At 38.1% G+C, this 18,234-nt stretch overlaps 1 protein-coding gene across 1 annotated transcript in view; it reads left to right on the top strand.

Moving 5' to 3' along the window:
- The window catches only part of LOC150081931 (acyl-CoA-binding domain-containing protein 5-like), a 126,501-nt gene that overhangs the window by 61,067 nt on the left and 47,200 nt on the right, over positions 1–18,234 (top strand). The window contains exon 3 of the mRNA XM_090380369.1: positions 10,947–11,019. Coding sequence (XP_090236495.1) covers positions 10,947–11,019 — 73 coding nt within the window. The remainder of the gene's footprint in view (positions 1–10,946; positions 11,020–18,234) is intronic.

Here is an 18,234-nt window from a genome sequence, read left to right as displayed (position 1 = left end):
CACCCAACAAATGAAAATTGTCATCTTCATAAAATTCCACATAAAGACTTGAAAATTGTCATTCGAAAAGTCTCTGAAAATATATGGACACAGACCTGAAAATCTCAAGAAAACAACAAACTATACCAAATCAAACAGTGGCCGAAATCCTGGTCATCAAGTTTTTGGTCAAACAGACATGAAGAGATTATCCTTATCCCAGCTTCGCATCGGCCATACATATTTAACACACTTTTACCTCATGACGAAAGACGATCTTCCACAATGCCTTCAGTGTCAGACCATACTAACAGTGAAGCACATCATCATAGAATGCCCACATTCTATGATGATGTGCCGTATGAAAAACGGGCGCCTCTGTAGCCAGGTGGGAAGGAGCAGCAGTGTGTGGCACACGCTTCTTGATTAGACTGGGGTTCGAGCCAGTCACCACCAAATACGGAGGATGCGGAAAGGTCAGGGAATGACCACCGCATATCCCGGAGCAATATGGCCTTAGTTGCTAATGCTCCTAAAAACCAAATAACAAACAACATCATAACAACCCTATGAAAATGATCATAGGATTCTATGATCCCACATTCTATGATCATTTTAGGAGAAAAATCTGATGTAAATGAACTCTTTATATACCTCAGTCTAATGAATCTTACTGGGCCGTATCTAATGTACCAACATCAGTAAAAACTTAACTGGAAATTACAAAACTTGAAGAGGTGCAATGTAGCTGAAGCAGCTCTTGTGCTTGGCTGTCATACACAGCCAAGAGACCAAATACTGATACTAGTTTATATTTACACTCAGTACCTTTGTTCCTGATAATTCACTCAACAAGTGATTAGACCATTGGTAAACTCATACTCTTTTTGATACAGAAGTATCTGGAAAACATAGCTTGATCACCTAAAATCAGTGACCTCCTCGTAAATGATGAATCAACATCAACTGCACAAGCAAAAAATTTTAGTGGGAACTCCAATAATAGTTGTTCCTCATGCCATCTTAAGCACCTCAAGAGGAATTGTTACAGAATGGGATCTTCTCCTCCATTTATTGGAAGAAGAAATTGAGCATGAACGGCATGGACAGAGAGTTAATTAAAATAGAAAGGAATTGCCCTCAGGCCATATATACATAACCCTATTCACTGCTAAAAATGCCAGAGTTATGAACATTCTCAAGCAGCATACAGAGGACCAAGAGTATATGTCATATGTGGATCCTGAGATCGTTCACAAAAGATTGGACAACCCAAAATCTGAGCTGTCCCATAGCAGAACACAATTTATGCTCCAAAAAACGTGAACAGCAAATGAAAGAAAACAAAATACAGGAACTGTGCGACTTACGTAATACTCAATTTTTGTAAATTCGACTTTACGTAAGTTTTTGCCAGCCGGTGCAAACTGAAAAAAATATCAAAACATATTTTGCATCTGTAGGGATAAATGAGGTATTGTGAAAATATCGTAATGTGAACCCAATAACATAGTGTTTTTTTTTTTTTGTAATTCGTTCCAAGTCCTTGGAAGTTGAAAATTTCGCTATATTACTAAGCTATTTACCTCTCTAAAAGGTCATCTTTATAATGGTACCATGAACACATCAGCCTGCAATTTCCATTATCTTTATAATGGAAATTGCACTACACTTTCATCATTATATGTTCTGTTATAAGAATCAATTTTTGAACGCCTTTGTGATATTTTTTAAAACACATTTCTGGAGATCACTACCATGAAACAATAAAAATAATTTGGACATTTCGGTTTATTGGGCTTTTCTGTTAGTTCATCTAATTATAAACTTCAGGGGCTCACATCTGATGAGTATGGGCTTGGCGCACCCAGGGTCCTGAGCTGAATGTCATCATTCTTCTCTTTCTTGCTGATTCCTTTCTACTTCTCTCTCTCTCTCTCTCTCTCTCTCTCTCTCTCTCTCTCTCTCTCTCTCTCTCTCTCTCTCTGCGTAACCCAGTTTTTTTTTTGGATGTGCAGAATAAACCTCAGGCTTCCTTGCACTGCATGGCTAATAATAATAATAAACAGGTAGTAAACGCGATCTTATTGCATTTGTGATAATACCGATAACTGCAGTTGTGTGGGTTTTTACATTATTATGGTCAAATGTGTTCCCCTTCACTGAAATCTTCAATCATATAAAAAACAAATTTTCAGGATCTTCTCTTCATTCCTATTTACATATTACAATGATGTAGGGAAAGGGACCAACAGAAAGTGCACGTGCTAGCAGTGCTAGGAAATGGAACAAAATTGATTCCCACCCACTCTTCTAGTTCTCTGAACATTCAACTACTTTGTGGAGATTTGGGGATCGAATCCTAAAGAAGATTTTAATGAACAAGGGTCCAAAAATGCCCTTCTCTTTGTTATATTAAGGCTTTTTTAAATTTGCTGGTTAAATAATAAAAACTAAAACAATCCTTCTGTCATTTATTTATTGCATTTCTTTATTCCTTTGTGAGTAGAACAGTGGATAGCATCACTACTCTCACACTGTCAGAGAAAAGCTTGGGTTATATTCCCACAGCCAACCTTTTATGGGACTTAGAGTTGATTTTGAGTGAGGATTGCATACCCCCTTTCAGAAATACACTAGTACTCCATAGTATGGCCTAAATTAGTGCTTGAACTAATTTAGGGCATTCCATGAATTTGAGCTGCTCACCTTCAGTTTCTGCAGATATTGCATCTGCTGTGAAATGTAACGTACCTCTTCAGCAGCATGCTGAATTCACTGAACTATCTTCTTGTACTGAGTTCTTTATACTAACTGTCAGTAAACTCTAATGGCTTTAAGTTGTAGGAATTGGTTTCCCACTGTGCTGCACAGGAAATTTTCATTTATAATAATTTGGAACAAGGATATTGCATGGATAACTGTCTTAAAGATTGATATTAATGAAATACTTTTTTAACATATCACAATGAATTAAGAATTATATTGAGAATATGCAATACATATTCTTAATGATTAAAAGGCCATATTCTGAGAGATTGCTATATTTCACTATCAGGTCTTACAAATTTAGAAAGCTCCCAGTTCCTAGAGATGACTGATAAATGAGACTCACTCTCAATTAGTCCTTTAGTCTGTCTAAGTTAATAGCTAATCTTGGGTACCTGGTTACTTTTCGTATTTCTAAGGCCTGATGATAATGAGAAAGGGTATTATCTCAAAACATAGCTTTTAGCCACAAGTTTACTTTTTTTTCTTTCATAAAAAAAAAAAAAAAAAATGCCAGGAGCGAAATAGAAAACTCATTTTTTTTTAGATACAGAGGAAAGGAAACAATATTTATGATGTGCTTATGCCAAGAGAGATTAGAAGTCAGGGTAATCCCTATTAGAGATATGTGATCTCATCTAGAAATCTGATAATCGTCAAAGATAAGCATAGGAGCAGAAAATTCTTTTTGCCAGATGTAAGTCAGAACTGAGTTTTAGAAGGCTTTAAACCAACTAGGTTATCTTTTCCCCATTAGAAAATTACCTGTAGATTGATATTTATGGGCTTGTTGGAAGATATTCAAGAAGTTGAAGCTCTGTGCAGGGCAAGGTTTCTTAAATTGGAAGGTGGAGTGCATAGTGCTATCATCTACAAAACCAGATAGACTTTCTAGTTAGTGGAAGATCATTAATATACACTGAGTGATCACTGAATTATCATTACCTACCTAATACTTCATAGGTCCTCCTTTTGCCCTCAGTACAGCAGCTATCTGACGTGGCATTGATTCAACAAAATGTCAGCAGTGTTCGGGAGGTATGGCCAACCAAGCCGTGTGTAATGCGATCAGCAATGCAGGTATGGTGGTATTTGGTGTGTCCAGACGCCTGATATGCCTTTCCATAGTGTGTCCCACAAGTGCTCTCTGGGATTGATAAATTGATATGCTGGAAATCAGAACTGTGTTCCTCAAACCATTCCTGCACAACAAGTACCTGATGGTTCGGTGTATTGTCAACTTGGAAGACACCATCACCATTCGGGAAAAAGTGTAACAAAGTGGGGTGTACACAGTCAGCAAGCAGTTGACAATAGCAGAGACCACTGATACGTTGTTCCACATGCACCAGGGGTTCAAGTTCCTGCCAGTGAAACATGCCCAACACCATACAACCGCCTCCGCTGGCCTGAACCTTTGATACCATACATGATGGATCAAGAACCTCATGTTGTTGACGCTAAATCCATACGTGACCATCCATGGTGTGGAGTAAATAATGTGACTCATCCGACCAGCACACCTTCCAGTCTTCTAACATCCAACTTGCATGCTCTTTGCACCAGGCGAGTCTTTTATGCCGATGAACCTTGGTTAGGAGAGGATGCCATAGGAATCGTCTGCTGGTATAGCCCATATGTGCGAGCGGGCAATGCATGGTCATGCCAGATATTGTTCCAGGTTGGCCCATGTATTGGGTAGTCAATTCTTCAACAGTGCTGCACCTGTTCACCTGTATGAGTCGTCAGACCCAGCGACTCGTACATCTTCCGTTAACATCAACATTTCACTGACCTTTGCAGTTTTGCTGTCAGGTCGATGTTTGACCATTTTGATGTCGGTCCTGGTACACTTTAACTACGGCGGCTCTTGAACACCCCACCAGTTCATCCATTTGGGAAATCAAGGCACCAGCTCATCGAGCTCCAACAATCTGTCCTTTATCAAAGTCCGATAAATCCTTCCTTTAACCCATCACACTTGGAATTTTACTATCTATCAAAACACTGACACCTTATCTATGCTACATAGATCGACTAACTTCGCACTCTCGTACCTCACATGGTCAATGGGTTGCATTCAGTTTTCATAGGGGTGGTCATAATTCAGTGATCACTCAGTGTATATGGGAGGAAAAGAGTGGGAGAAAGACCTGAACCTTGCAGACCACCAGCATTAGTGGAGAAGTTAGATGATAGAGAGCCATCTCTGTCTTCTAAGGTTTTCTCAATAAAATATAAGTAAAATGTATGGTGGTTTTCTAGTTAAAATTCTTAATATATTATTAAGAACTGGTATGAGATTGTCTATTTCATTATTATTAATTTTCATTTATCCAAGCCCATGACTACCTTCCATAATGCAGGGATGCTCTATTGTGGTAATAATATCTAATTATATAGCAAATGGGATATTTTCTGATCAAAAGTTCAAGAAGCTTGAACTCAGCAAGAAAGCCTTTTCAAACAAGTGTTCATTAGAGATTTTTTTTAAAAATTATTAATCACCCAATACACTTACAAAGTTTGTCAAGAGAGTTGATAAGCACTGTATATCTTTCTAACATGTTCCACCACTTCCACTATTGATTTTGTTGATATCTCTCTCTCTCTCTCTCTCTCTCTCTCTCTCTCTCTCTCTCTCTCTATATATATATATATATATATATATATATATAAATAACCATACGGGCACCTACGTAACCAAGTGGGAAGGAGCAGCAGTGCGTAGCACACGCTTCTTGATTAGACCGGGGTTCGAGCCCGTCACCACCAAATACAGAGGATGCGGAAAGGTCAGGGAATGACCACCGCATATTCCCCGAGCAATATGGCCTTAGTTGCTAATACTCCTAAAAACCAAATAACAATAACAATACAAATAAATTAGAATGACAGTAAAAAATAAAATAATGCCAGCAGTATGGCAAGACGAGCGAAAATAGTCGAAATTAAACTTAAGAATCAAACCAAACAGGGAGGGAAGAGAGGGGTAACAAGAGTAAAAATTTTGCAACAGAAAATCTAAGATAATTTAGAACATCTAATTATAAGAATAATAATTCATTAAATTTTGAAAGCCAATTAAAATAGAAATTTAACGGCACCCCCTCTGATGGGCCCCAGGTCCAAATTTATGTGAAATATCACCAACAGATCTAGACCACTACAGTAAAATAAACCAAAAACAGACCGACCATTACGCCCCATCTCAACAGAGGACCGCAAGACCAATAATGGTCAGGGAATCGTTGCATTTCGATCGCTAGACAAATCGCCGCAAAGGTGAGTCGATCAAAAGTTAGTCCACCACCGATCCCTGGATCGAACCGCCAATGCAGAGGACTTGAATAGCGGTGGTCCTGATGCAGCGAAAATTAAAAATAGAACAGATACGAGCACTCCAATGCAAAGCCACCTACTGACAAAAGTAATCTTAAACAATTTATATCCAATATAAATACAATACGAAAGATCAGTCCATAAACTTAAACAGTTTATGGACTGATCTTTTAATCGATACTCGTTTAATTTTGACTATTTTAATTTTAAGTTTAATTTTGACTATTTTACCCATCCTTTGGGTAAAATAGTCGAAAATTGTCATACTGTCTTGCCATACTGCTGGCATTTTTTATTTTTAACTCTCATTCTAATTTATTTGTATGGTTATATTTCAAGCATCATATAGAGTAATATGCTTTTGGCTGCCTCTGATGTTTGTTGTACCTTTTTTATTTTATTTTTATCATGAAATATTCAGTTTCCAACTATTTTAAACGTTATTCAAATATATATATATATATATATATCTATAATAGGAACAATTTATAAATGAATATCTTATGCAATATAATCCAGATCGGATTAATGCCATCTAAATTAGATAGATAGAACATTACATCCGTCATAATATAATTTTTTGATTATAGTTTAAGTAAATTAGGTACATGCTGTTTAATAGTATATTATGTTAGATATATATATTATGTTAGATATTATAGGAAAGACCATGCGGTCTTTCCTATATTTCTTTTCTTGGTAGTAAGATGTTTGCTATCTCCTAATCATTATTTATTTCATCTTGTAAACAGATTTATTGAATATAATGGGCCTTTATACCACTATTTATAGCTTGCAGGAATTAGCCATTCCACCGTTTGCTAAATATCTAGGTTGTGCCTTATATTATCCTAAAATCCAGTATTATCTTTATGATATACCAGTCATTCCCTTACTATAAGGAACGGGAAGTTACGCTCCCGGTATTATCCTACGTACCTTTGCATTAACGCCTTTTCTTTACTTTTAACTATAGACTATTGAATCCTATTTTTCTTACCTCATAAACTATTAGAGCAATTCGAGGGGGATTGAGGTACTATTACTATACTTAAACCTTACTACCGTTCTCCTTATTTTAGCATTAGCTTCCTTTGTACCTATTTATATTAAAATTATAGATTAATATTGGTTCTCTTTTTCTCTTTATTCCAAATAATTGCTTCTTCAAGTTTTCTGTATACGAATTTTAGCTATCGGTCAGGCTAAATGTCATCTTGCCTGTTAACAACTAAATTATCTACTTAACGACTAAACTTTTAATATTACATATTTGACCAGGTTAAACAGGCAGATGACAACAGAAACTAATAGCTCTATTAATTAAGTGTGGGATATATGGACAGGGTTAGCCTTTTAGCATTAGCATTAATAGAGGCATTTGATGCAAGAAAGCAAACTTATGCAGCATCAGCCAAAAAAAAAAAAAAAAAAACCCACTTCCACTTCACCCCTCTGTTCGTTCAAAATACCTGTCCAGCTGAGCCTTAAACTTATTTAGGCTATCAACCTCCACTACAAGGGATGGAAGTCTGTTCCACCAACCAACCACCCGCTGGCTAAAGGCAAACTTCCGCACGTCTATCCTACATCTGTCTTTCCTCAATTTGAATTTATGCCCTCTCAGGTGATTATTCTGAGCTAGAGGAAGAATCCCATCAGCATTGAGCATGCTCAAACCATTCAAGGCTTTATACACCTCTATCAAATCACCTCGCTGGTGCCTAGTCTCCAGACACTGTAATTTGCAAAACTTAAGCCTTTCTTCGTAAGAGCACCCCTTTGTTCCATTCACTAATCTTGTTGCCCTTCTCTGTACCCATTCCAGCAGCTCTACATCAATGGAGATTGCCAGCATATATTTCTCCTCTGTGTTTTTAACTGCTGTCAGTAGGTGGTGCATGGCATCCTCCATAGAATTGCCCTGCTTAAAACCATACTGATTGTTGGAATGCAAGCCTGCTTCTGTGTAATATTGAGCTAATCTGCTGTATATTAATCTTTCATATATTTTCCCTAGTACAGGGAGTAGGGCTATTGGTCTATATGATTTGGGATCAGTAGGGAGTTTTTCAGGGTTTTTCAGGATTAACCTTAACACAGCTTGTTTCCATATTTTTGGGAATATACCTTCTGTCATACAGTTATTATATAGTGCTATTAATTTATCTGGTGCTATTTCTGCTAATTTTTTGATAATCTCAACCTCTAAGAGGTCAAAACCTGGGCATTTATTGTTTTTGGTTTTAGATAGTGCTATTTCTAAGTCTTGTATAGTGAACAGAGGTTCAATATTGGCATTGTCATATTCAGTGTTTTCTTTTATAATGTCGAGTTGGGTGGGGGAATGATTTCCAGTTTCAGTCTGAATGATACTGTCTAGGATGTTATTTACGCTGCATACTGCAACGAGACACTCCTAAGGCAGAGGCAACGGCACGTGTGCTGGTAATAGGATTATTCTGGACAGCATTAAACACACTTTCTTCCATGGCAGGAGTTCGCGTCGAATGTGGTCTGCCCACACTACTCCTGTTACCTCTAAATGACCCATAATCACACAAATTTTGATGCACATGCGCAAACAAACGGTGGTCCGGTACATGTCTGTCTGGGAAGCGTTCTTCATAAATTCATTGAGCGGCTCGTCCATTGCCCTCTGCTAATCCAAGCACTAGGTGCATATCTGCCAGCTCACAGTTCATATATCAATGCATGCTCTTCGTACGGCGACTACTGCTTGAATGAGTAAACCAGAAATTTTCCCTCTCGCGAACTGATGAACAGCACCGTGTACCGACTTACGGTGACATTTCCGGTTATGAGTTCCTATGCGATTCACATTCCTTTAGATGTTACCTATTTCCCCTAAACGTTTGGACCAATATTTTTGAGACATCCTGTATGTGTATATATACATGTATGAATTTAGGGCATTTTAGGGTCCCCTTAATTACTTTTCTTTCCAATTTTAGAAAATTTTGTATGTTGTTCACTGTTACATCTGATATCTCTTAAGATTGCAGTTATAGTTTTTAAGTTGTATTTTTCTTATTTATTTTTTTACTTTTGATAAATACAAATTTTCTTATTATAAGGAAATAAATGAACATAACTCCGTTTGAATTTGAGAATAAACTGCATTGGTTAGTATTAAAATGCACTATTTGACTTGATCTTACATAATTATTTTAAATAGTAAAAAAAAAAAAAAAAAAAATTAACACCAGAATTGGAAAAATTCTTAAAAGTAATTCTTAAAATTCTTAACATTTCATCTGTTATGCAACAAACAGCCTTTGACACCAGCAATGTCAGAATTTTTTTGAAATTCAGACATTGCTGAAGGCAAATAAATAAATATATATATGTATACACACACACACACACACACACAATAGAACCTGGATAAGAAGTTCTCCAAGGGACTGGAGGTTTAGAACTTCTTACACGGGAAAACTTCTTAGAAAGGAAAATAACCTAAGGGTATGAAAATTAACTACAAAAATGAAAAGATGCACATACATAAGTTAACGATCATTTTTAAGTACTATTTCAGAATTTATAAATATTTTATTCTGCCTATGGGAAACATGTTTAATCTGGTGATTTCTAATTGCTTAACATTCTGTTCATTAAACTCATTAACAAGTTGGAAGAATGAGCTCCATTGGAGTTTAAACATACCTTAAAAGGTCACAATTACAATAAGACAGCAACAATTCACTAAGTAATTCAGAACCGTTCACAACCATCAGAACTTAACGTGGTCTGTGTATCCAGTTATGGATTTCGATGAAACATTTGCAATATGTCACTTTCATTTTATCAAAATGTTTGTACTAAAAAAGGTTTTAGCGGTGAAAGCTTCAGACTACGGAAAATTCACTAATCAAACAAGTTAGTGCACAGAATCATTTTAGTTCATAGTTAACCACCAAAGTAGGTGAAATGGCATCATTTCTGTTATATCTTATATTGTGATTGGCTTCACAACGAGTTGCTCTGATATTGAACTACCTCGAATAAGCAACACTTTGCCAGTGGATTCTCGGTGGATACGACCACCCCACTGCCGCCGAGAATAAGTAACATTAGTCTTCTCCATTGGCGGAGCATTGCTTATTGGAAGTAGTGCAATATCAGGACAACTCATTGCGAAGGAATCCACAATATGAGATACATGAATATTAAAAAAATGCCATTTCACCTAATTCAGTGGTTTTCTATGAATTAAAATGTTGCTTGGCACTAACTTGTTCGATTACCAAATGTTTATATTGTATAATATTAAAAATAAATAATTTCTATATTTAAAAAAAGTATTAAATGGGGAAAACGTCATTATAATAATACACTGTATATTCTTCATCACGAACTTTTTATGCAGCAAAACTGTTTTACCTGAGAAACTTCTTACGTGGGAAAATAATACATTACAAATATAGAGTTAAAATTGGGACTTAAGAAAGCAAACCAAGTAAAGGGGGAAAACTTCTTATGTGGGAATTTCTTATCCGGATTCTACTGTGTGTGTGTGTGTGTGTGTGTGTGTGTGTGTGTGTGTGTGTGTGTGTGTGTGTGTGTGTGTGTGTTTACACACACACACACATATATATATATATATATATTTTTTAGTATTATAATTGCAAGATAGTTTAAAATAGTGCATTTTAGTAGTGACCAATGCAATGTTCAGCATTTCTTCCCAAATTCAAATGCTCATTACCTGTGTCATATGTCATAGTGATTATATATAACCAATACCACATTTCTTATTAAATTTTTTCTAAGGATTATATAACTTTTGGTGATATTTTTGAATGCAATTTGTATTTTATTTATGTTAAAAACAGGGAGTCATGGAACAAATTGGGAGATATGCCTAAAAAAGAAGCTATGTGCTGTTATGTTGAAGAGTTGATAAAGGTATGAGGAAACATTAAAAGTACTCTTTCTCTTACTGATTCAGATTATTAGAGTTCACTTTTATAGTGATAGTAGCAGTTCAGAGTATATGAGGAGTGGGCATTGGACCAATACACAGTAGCCTATTAGGCATCTGTAACTCTTCACACTTGTTAAAATGAGAAATCTGATTAGTTTCATTAATCAAAAATAATAAGTTTAATTGCTAAAGAAATTGATAAAAAATGTTATATGAACTGTCATAGAAAATGTCTACAAGTTTGTGAGGGAGAAAAAAAAAGTTAAATTCCTTTATGCCATGTTATTATTCACATAATTAGACTGGTTGATTAGGAAAAAGATTCTTGAGCAGCTTTAAGATAAGGGTAAAAATTTCATACACATTAGACTTACTACAAGGAACCTCTTTCTTTGAGGTTGCTATTTTAAATGTGGAAAACTGTTCAGTCTATCTAAACTCTTTTATCTGCCACTTCTTCAGTTATTGTAGACAAATTTTTCTAATGATACTGAGTGATTATGCTATTCAGAGTTTGTGCTGAAAGTGTGGAAATGGTATTAGGTCTTTCCAGTTCGTAAGATAGTTTTGTGCCTAGACAAAAAAATGGAGAAATGGAAATATGTAGGCTAGTAATACTCCTCACGTGTGTTGTGTCATGAATTATATATTTGCATAGCAAAAGAACATTTATATGCATGTATGCGATGGCAAACTGTCATTTGTGATAAGCAGGTTTGGATGTCACTTATGACATCAGTGATTTCCCAAATGGGCCTAATCTAGCTAGTATATCAATGAGAACAGCCTTTAAGGTATTCCTTATGTGGAAACAGAAAGGACAAATGTGCAAACACAACCATAACAGTTGGCAAAAGACTAAAGTTTGTGTCACATGAATTGCTGATACTTAAAGGCAAGATATGGCAAATGTTCTGACCAAAGAATTCAGTAGAGGTTCCGAAGTAACTATTTTGACCAGAAAATTATATTGAGAACTGCATAAACAGGGAATTGTGCCTCTGAGTGGGCCATTGTCATATTCCTGGAACCATTCCATAATGATTCAGGCTTTGTGCACCGGTGTATTATCTTGCTGGAAGTAACCAACTGACTGAGGATAAACTGTCAACATGAACAGATGCACTTGGTCAGCAACGTTGTTTAGGTATGATGTGGCATTCAGACATGAATCTATGGGTATCAATGGACCCAACGTGTGCCAAGAAAACATTCCCCACACCATAACACTGCCTCCACCACCTTGCACAGTAGCCGTCAGACATGATGGGTCCATGGTGGATTCATGTTGTTTTCGCCAAATTCTGAGTCTTCCATCAACATGATGCACCAGGAACTTTGACTCGTCAGACCAAGCAACTGTTTTCCAATCCTCGATAGTCCAGTGCTGGTATTGCTGTGCCCACAGGAAGCATGCTCTCTTGTTCTTCATTGATAACAAAGGTACGCGATGTGGCTGTCAGCCATTGTAGCCCATTTGTGACATAGTGCGACTAGTGGTCCATTGTGATATTTTGTTCTGAGCACCAAGGTTGTATTCGGACATGATGTGCGACATTGTGGCCTGTCTGTTTGCTTGCACAATTCTAGCCATCCTCCTCTGACCGCTCTCATCAACAAGCAATTTTCTTCCACAGGAGTGCCGTTGAGAGGATGTTTTCTGTTTGTTTCATTCTCAATACACCCTTGAAACTGTGTTGCTTGAAAAGTCAGGAGAACTGCCGTTTCAGAGATGCTTTGTCCAGCATGTCTTGCACGTACTACCATGCCACGTTTGAAGTCCGTTAGATCACTCCTTTTTCCCATTCTTGCTATGGTTTGTATGCTTAACTGATACTAGAAAGATTGTTCTGCTGCATTTATATCCACACCTGTGGTCATGTTACGCAGCGTTGTGGGACAAACCATTTTTGTGCACAGCAGGGGTGCACCTAATAAAGTGGCAGCACAGTGTAAGTCAACTATTTGGTCTTCTGTAGCACTTTCTAATCTTTGGGTATGTTCTTTTTTTTGGTGGAGAATGCATTCAGGGCTTTGAGTTTTGGATATTAAAAAATGACTTCTGGTAAATTAAAGTTGCTTGTGATTCCTTCGAGGACAATTGTTTTGAAGAGCCTTAGTTTTCCTTCGGTTAAATAAATGAGGGACTTTCAAGCTATATAGGTTGTCGGTAAGTGATGTTTCAGATTTTGATATTTTTTTTTATTCAGAATTACTTCAAGCTACACTCATGAAACCATACCAACTGAAGATCAATTCAATAAGTTTTATTAAAATTGGCACTCGACTGCCAATTTTGCATTCTACCCACTACCCAGAATGGCAAACGAACATCTTCCTCAGTGTTGGATTTTGCGTGGAGGCCATATGGAATGGCCTCCATTCAAAATCCAAGGTTGCCTGATCTGAGTATTGATTTCTTTTTGTGGGGTTATGTGAAGGACAATGTGTGCATCCCTCAACTACCAACAACACCGCAGGAGCCGAAGCCGCAGATCACAGAGGCTTTTTGTAAAATTGATTCCAAAATGAAGCACAGTGTGTGGGAGGAAATCGAATATCGCTCGAGTTACTCATGGTGCCCACATTGAACTTTACCAATAACTTATTGAATTGATCTTTCAGCTGGTATGTGTTTCATGAGTGAAGCTTGAAGTAATTCTGAATAAAAATATACCAAAATTGGAAACTTCATTTATGGACATCCTGTATAATTGGTTTTGAACCTTTTAGCTGGGTTCAGTGACAGCATGAAAGAGTGTGGCTTTCTATGTTGGAGAATACTTAGGCATTTATTGCATAATAAGTACCTTTTTTCTGTGACATTGTCAAGGAATAAAAAGAGTGCTAACTGTTTTTTTTTTTTAGTTCTATCCTTAATCTTCTTACTTTGTAGAATGTTGATCCTGATTTATGGAGAGCCATGCCAAACCCAATGGTCCTTGTTGGGAATTTATTATGTAGTAATTTATTGTAGAGTATTTTAATGTTGTCTGAAAATAGACTGATGCTAATGCATATTGTAGCAAGTCTTATATATTGGGAAAGAATTATGTTTGCATGAACATTTTTTAGAAATGTTAGAGTGCCAATGGGTAAGGCTGACTACCTAGAAGCTAAAAGCTTCTCTTTTGTTGTATATGTTGATAGCAATATGGGGGCTGTTGATTTTTATATCTAGGTCTAGGTATTTGGCTGAAAGGTCATTATTATTTGTTTTATCCAGGGTCAGTTCTGCAAGCAAAAACCAGCAAAGTCCTGTTTAAAAATTGGGTAGTTGAAAATTATCAGGTCATCAATGTATCTATATAGCTGTATGTCTGAGGGTAGAGCTGTCTCTGACCAGTATAGGTATAGGTTAGCTAAGACAGCTAGCAGGGCTACCCATGGGGGTGCCTGTGGTTTGTAAGTAGATAGATTTACTGTCAAAAATGTAATTGTTGGAAACACAAAGATTAACTAGGTTATTCCAAAAGACAGACTTACAACCAATAATATCTATGTAGTTGTTGTAAATTATATTTAGCACGGATTTTAAGTTAGCTTGGTTTATGCTGGTGAATAGACTGTTAGCATTAGCATTAGTAGAGGCATTTGATGCAAGAAAGCAAGCTTATGCAGCATCAGCCAAAAAAAAAAAAAAAAAAAAAAACCACTTCCACTTCACCCCTCTGTTCGTTCAAAATACCTGTCCAGCTGAGCCTTAAACTTATTTAGGCTATCAACCTCCACCACAAGGGATGGAAGTCTGTTCCACCTACCAACCACCTGCTGGCTAAAGGCAAATTTCCGCAAGTCTATCCTACATCTGTCTTTCCTCAATTTGAATTTATGCCCTCTCAGGTGATTTTTCTGAGCTAGAGGAAGAATCCCATCAGCATTGAGCATGCTTAAACCATTCAAGGCTTTATACACCTCTATCAGATCACCTCGCTGGTGCCTAGTCTCCAGACACTGTAATTTGCAAAACTTAAGCCTTTCTTCGTAAGAGCACCCCTTTGTTCCATTCACCAATCTTGTTGCCCTTCTCTGTACTCGTTCCAGCAGCTCTACATCCTTCTTGAAATGAGGCCTCCAGACCTGTATACAGTACTCTAGGTGTGGCCTGACCATTGCCTTATACAATGGAATAATCACCTCCTTATCCCTGCTGGAAAAATTCCTGTATATCATTGACAATACTCCATGAGCTACTCTTGCAGCCCGTCTGCACTGCTCAGAGAACTTCATATCTGCCTGCACAACCACCCCCAAGTCCCTTTCATTCTCTACCACTGTCAGTGTAGTACCACAGAGTTGATACGTTGCTCTGGGGTTGCTGTTTCCCATGTGTAGTACTTTACATTTGTCAATGTTAAACTTCATTTGCCACCTCTCAGCCCATCTGCTCAACCTTTCCAGATCCTGTTGCAGCAGCATAGTGTCAGTAGTGTCCTTGACAACCCTGCCAACCTTTGTATCGTCTGCAAACTTGGACATTAAGCTTGATATACCATCATCAATATCATTTATAAATACAGAAAACAATAATGGACCCAACACTGAGCCCTGAGGGACTCCACTAATAACATTAGTCCACGATGAGCAGTGTCCATTGATTACCACTCTCTGTCTTCTCCCCCTCAACCACCCCTTTATCCATAGCAGCAATTTGCCTCCAATGTCACACTGCTCCAATTTGTGTAGCAGTCTTCCATGTGCAACAGTATCAAAAGCCTTTCTAAGATCCAAGTATATAATATCAAAGTTATTCCCTGCATCCAGTTCTTTTGTGACTGCATCATAGTATCCAATCAAGTTGGTCAGGCAAGACTTCCCCTTAACAAAACCATGCTGTGTTTGAGCTATAACTGAAGTCTTGTCTAAATGATCCTGCAGTGCTTCTTTAACCAGTGCCTCCATTAATTTTCCTGGAACAGAAGTTAAGCTCACAGGTCTATAATTACTTGTGTCAGCCTTTGATCCTCCTTTGTGAATTGGGGTCACATTTGCACATTTCCAGTCTATGGGTACCTCCCCTGAGTCCAAGGAAGCTCTCATAATTATGGCCAAGGGTTTGCTTACTTCCTTTGCTGCCTCCTTTAATATAACTGGATAGATCCCATCCACCCCGGGTGCCTTTCTTGTGTTTATCTTCGACAGTTTCTCCTCCACTTTACTCTCAGTTATTTCAAGATTCTGTAGCTTACTGCTAGAGTTGAATACACCTCTGGCATTCCCCTTGCTAAATAACTCCTCATGTGTGAATGTCGATGCAAAATATTCATTTAGTTTGTTAGCTACCTGAGCAGGATCATCAACAGTTGACCCATCAATATCAAGTGGACCAATCTGATTCATCCCCTTCCTTCTAGAGTTTACATAAGTAAAGAACTCTTTGCTGTTTTTCTTTGCATCCCTTGCCAAGGATTTCTCGTAATCTGCCTTCGCCTGCCTAACCTCCTTTGTAACTTCGTTGCATATCAACTTGTATCTATCATAGGCTTCTGTGTCATGTGTTAATTTGTAAGTATCCCATGCATTTTTCTTCTCTGCCATATGCCTTATTAGTTCATCTGACATCCATTTTGGCCTAAACCTTGAACAATATGTTGTTGAAGAGGACAGTGCTTATGTAGTTGTCAATCCAAGAGTATTTGGATTGAGTTTTCTTGAACTGTGGTGTAACATTGTCTGTGAACAAGATCTGCTACATGTCAAGATGAATTCAGATTTGGTTTGGTATTATTGAGATGTTTGATTTTTTGGCCCAGATGGACAGGTTTTGTTTGCTTTTTTTTTTTGCACTGGAATTCCCTAAGTGTACACACACACACACACACACACACACACACACACACACACACACGCACACACACACACACACACACTGGAATTCCCTAAGTGTACATGATTTTACACACACACACACACACACACACACACACACACACACACACACACACACACACACACACACACACACACACACACACACACACATCAATGAGCCAAAACATTATGACTAGCAAGTCGTTATGCAAATCGAAGCAACTGCAGGTGAACTATGGCACGTGCGCAGGTCGGGACATAGTATTAAAAACATCTGATACTGAGCTCCATTAATCAGTGTTACTCTTGTTCTTCAGATGGGAAAGGCAGCACACTTAAGTGAGTTTAACAAAGGCCAAATTGTAATGGCCTGACAACTAGGTCAGAGCACATCCAAAACGGCACGGCTGGTGGGGTGCTCATGGTCAGCCCTGGTTAGTTCCTACTGAAAGTGGTTGGAGGAGGGAAAACCCACAAACTGCCAGCTTGTTGGACAATCGCAGCTCATCGATGCTTGAGGTGTGCAAACCCTGTCCCGGACGGTATGTGGCAACAAAGGACGACTGTGGCACAACTCGCCGGTAATTGGAATGCTGGTGACGGGAGTAATGTGTCACAACACGCAGTACATTGAACCATGCTGAAAATTGAACCATGCTGTGTAGCCACAGGCTGCTCCTCGTGCCCATGCTAACTACAGTTCACTGGAATCTGTGCCTACAACGGACACGCGAGCATTAAAACTGGACCTTGAGTGATTGGAAGAAGGTCGTCTGGGCCGATGAATCATGTTTCCTGTTGTACCATGTATGTGGTTGACCGGGTACGTGTGTTTTGTTTACCTGGGGCATGGGTACACCGTGGGACGAAAACAAGCCGGTGTCATGCTTTGGGCAATGTTCTGCTGGGATACCTGGATCCAGTCATGCATGTGCCGGGCACTCTGACATCTACCACCTACCTAAACATCGTTGCTGATGAGATGCACCATTTCATGACAACGATCTTTTCCTCTGGCAGTGCCGTCTTTCACCAGATAATGTGCCATGCTACACTGCCTGGATTGTTCAAGACTGGTTCGCGGAACATGAGGAAGACTTCCAGGTATTGCCCTGGCCTCAAAATTCCCCAGACATCAATCCCATTGAGCATAAAACAGCAAAGAGTTCTTTACTTATGTAAATTCTAGAAAGAAGGGCATGAATCAGATTGGTCCACTTGATATTGATGGGTCAACTGTTGATGATCCTGCTCAGGTAGCTAACAAACTAAATGAATATTTTGCATCGACATTCACGCATGAGGAGTTATTCAGCGAGGGGAATGCCAGAGGTGTATTCAGCTCTGGCAGTAAGCTAGAGAATCTTGTAATAACTGAGAGTAAA

This window comes from Mastigoproctus giganteus, chromosome 8, assembly GCF_048544385.1.
Source record: "Mastigoproctus giganteus isolate SK-2022 chromosome 8, ASM4854438v1, whole genome shotgun sequence".
Lineage (NCBI taxonomy): Eukaryota > Metazoa > Arthropoda > Arachnida > Uropygi > Thelyphonidae > Mastigoproctus > Mastigoproctus giganteus.
Note: the sequence above shows the minus strand (reverse complement) of the source record. Positions and strands in the feature narration are given on the sequence as shown.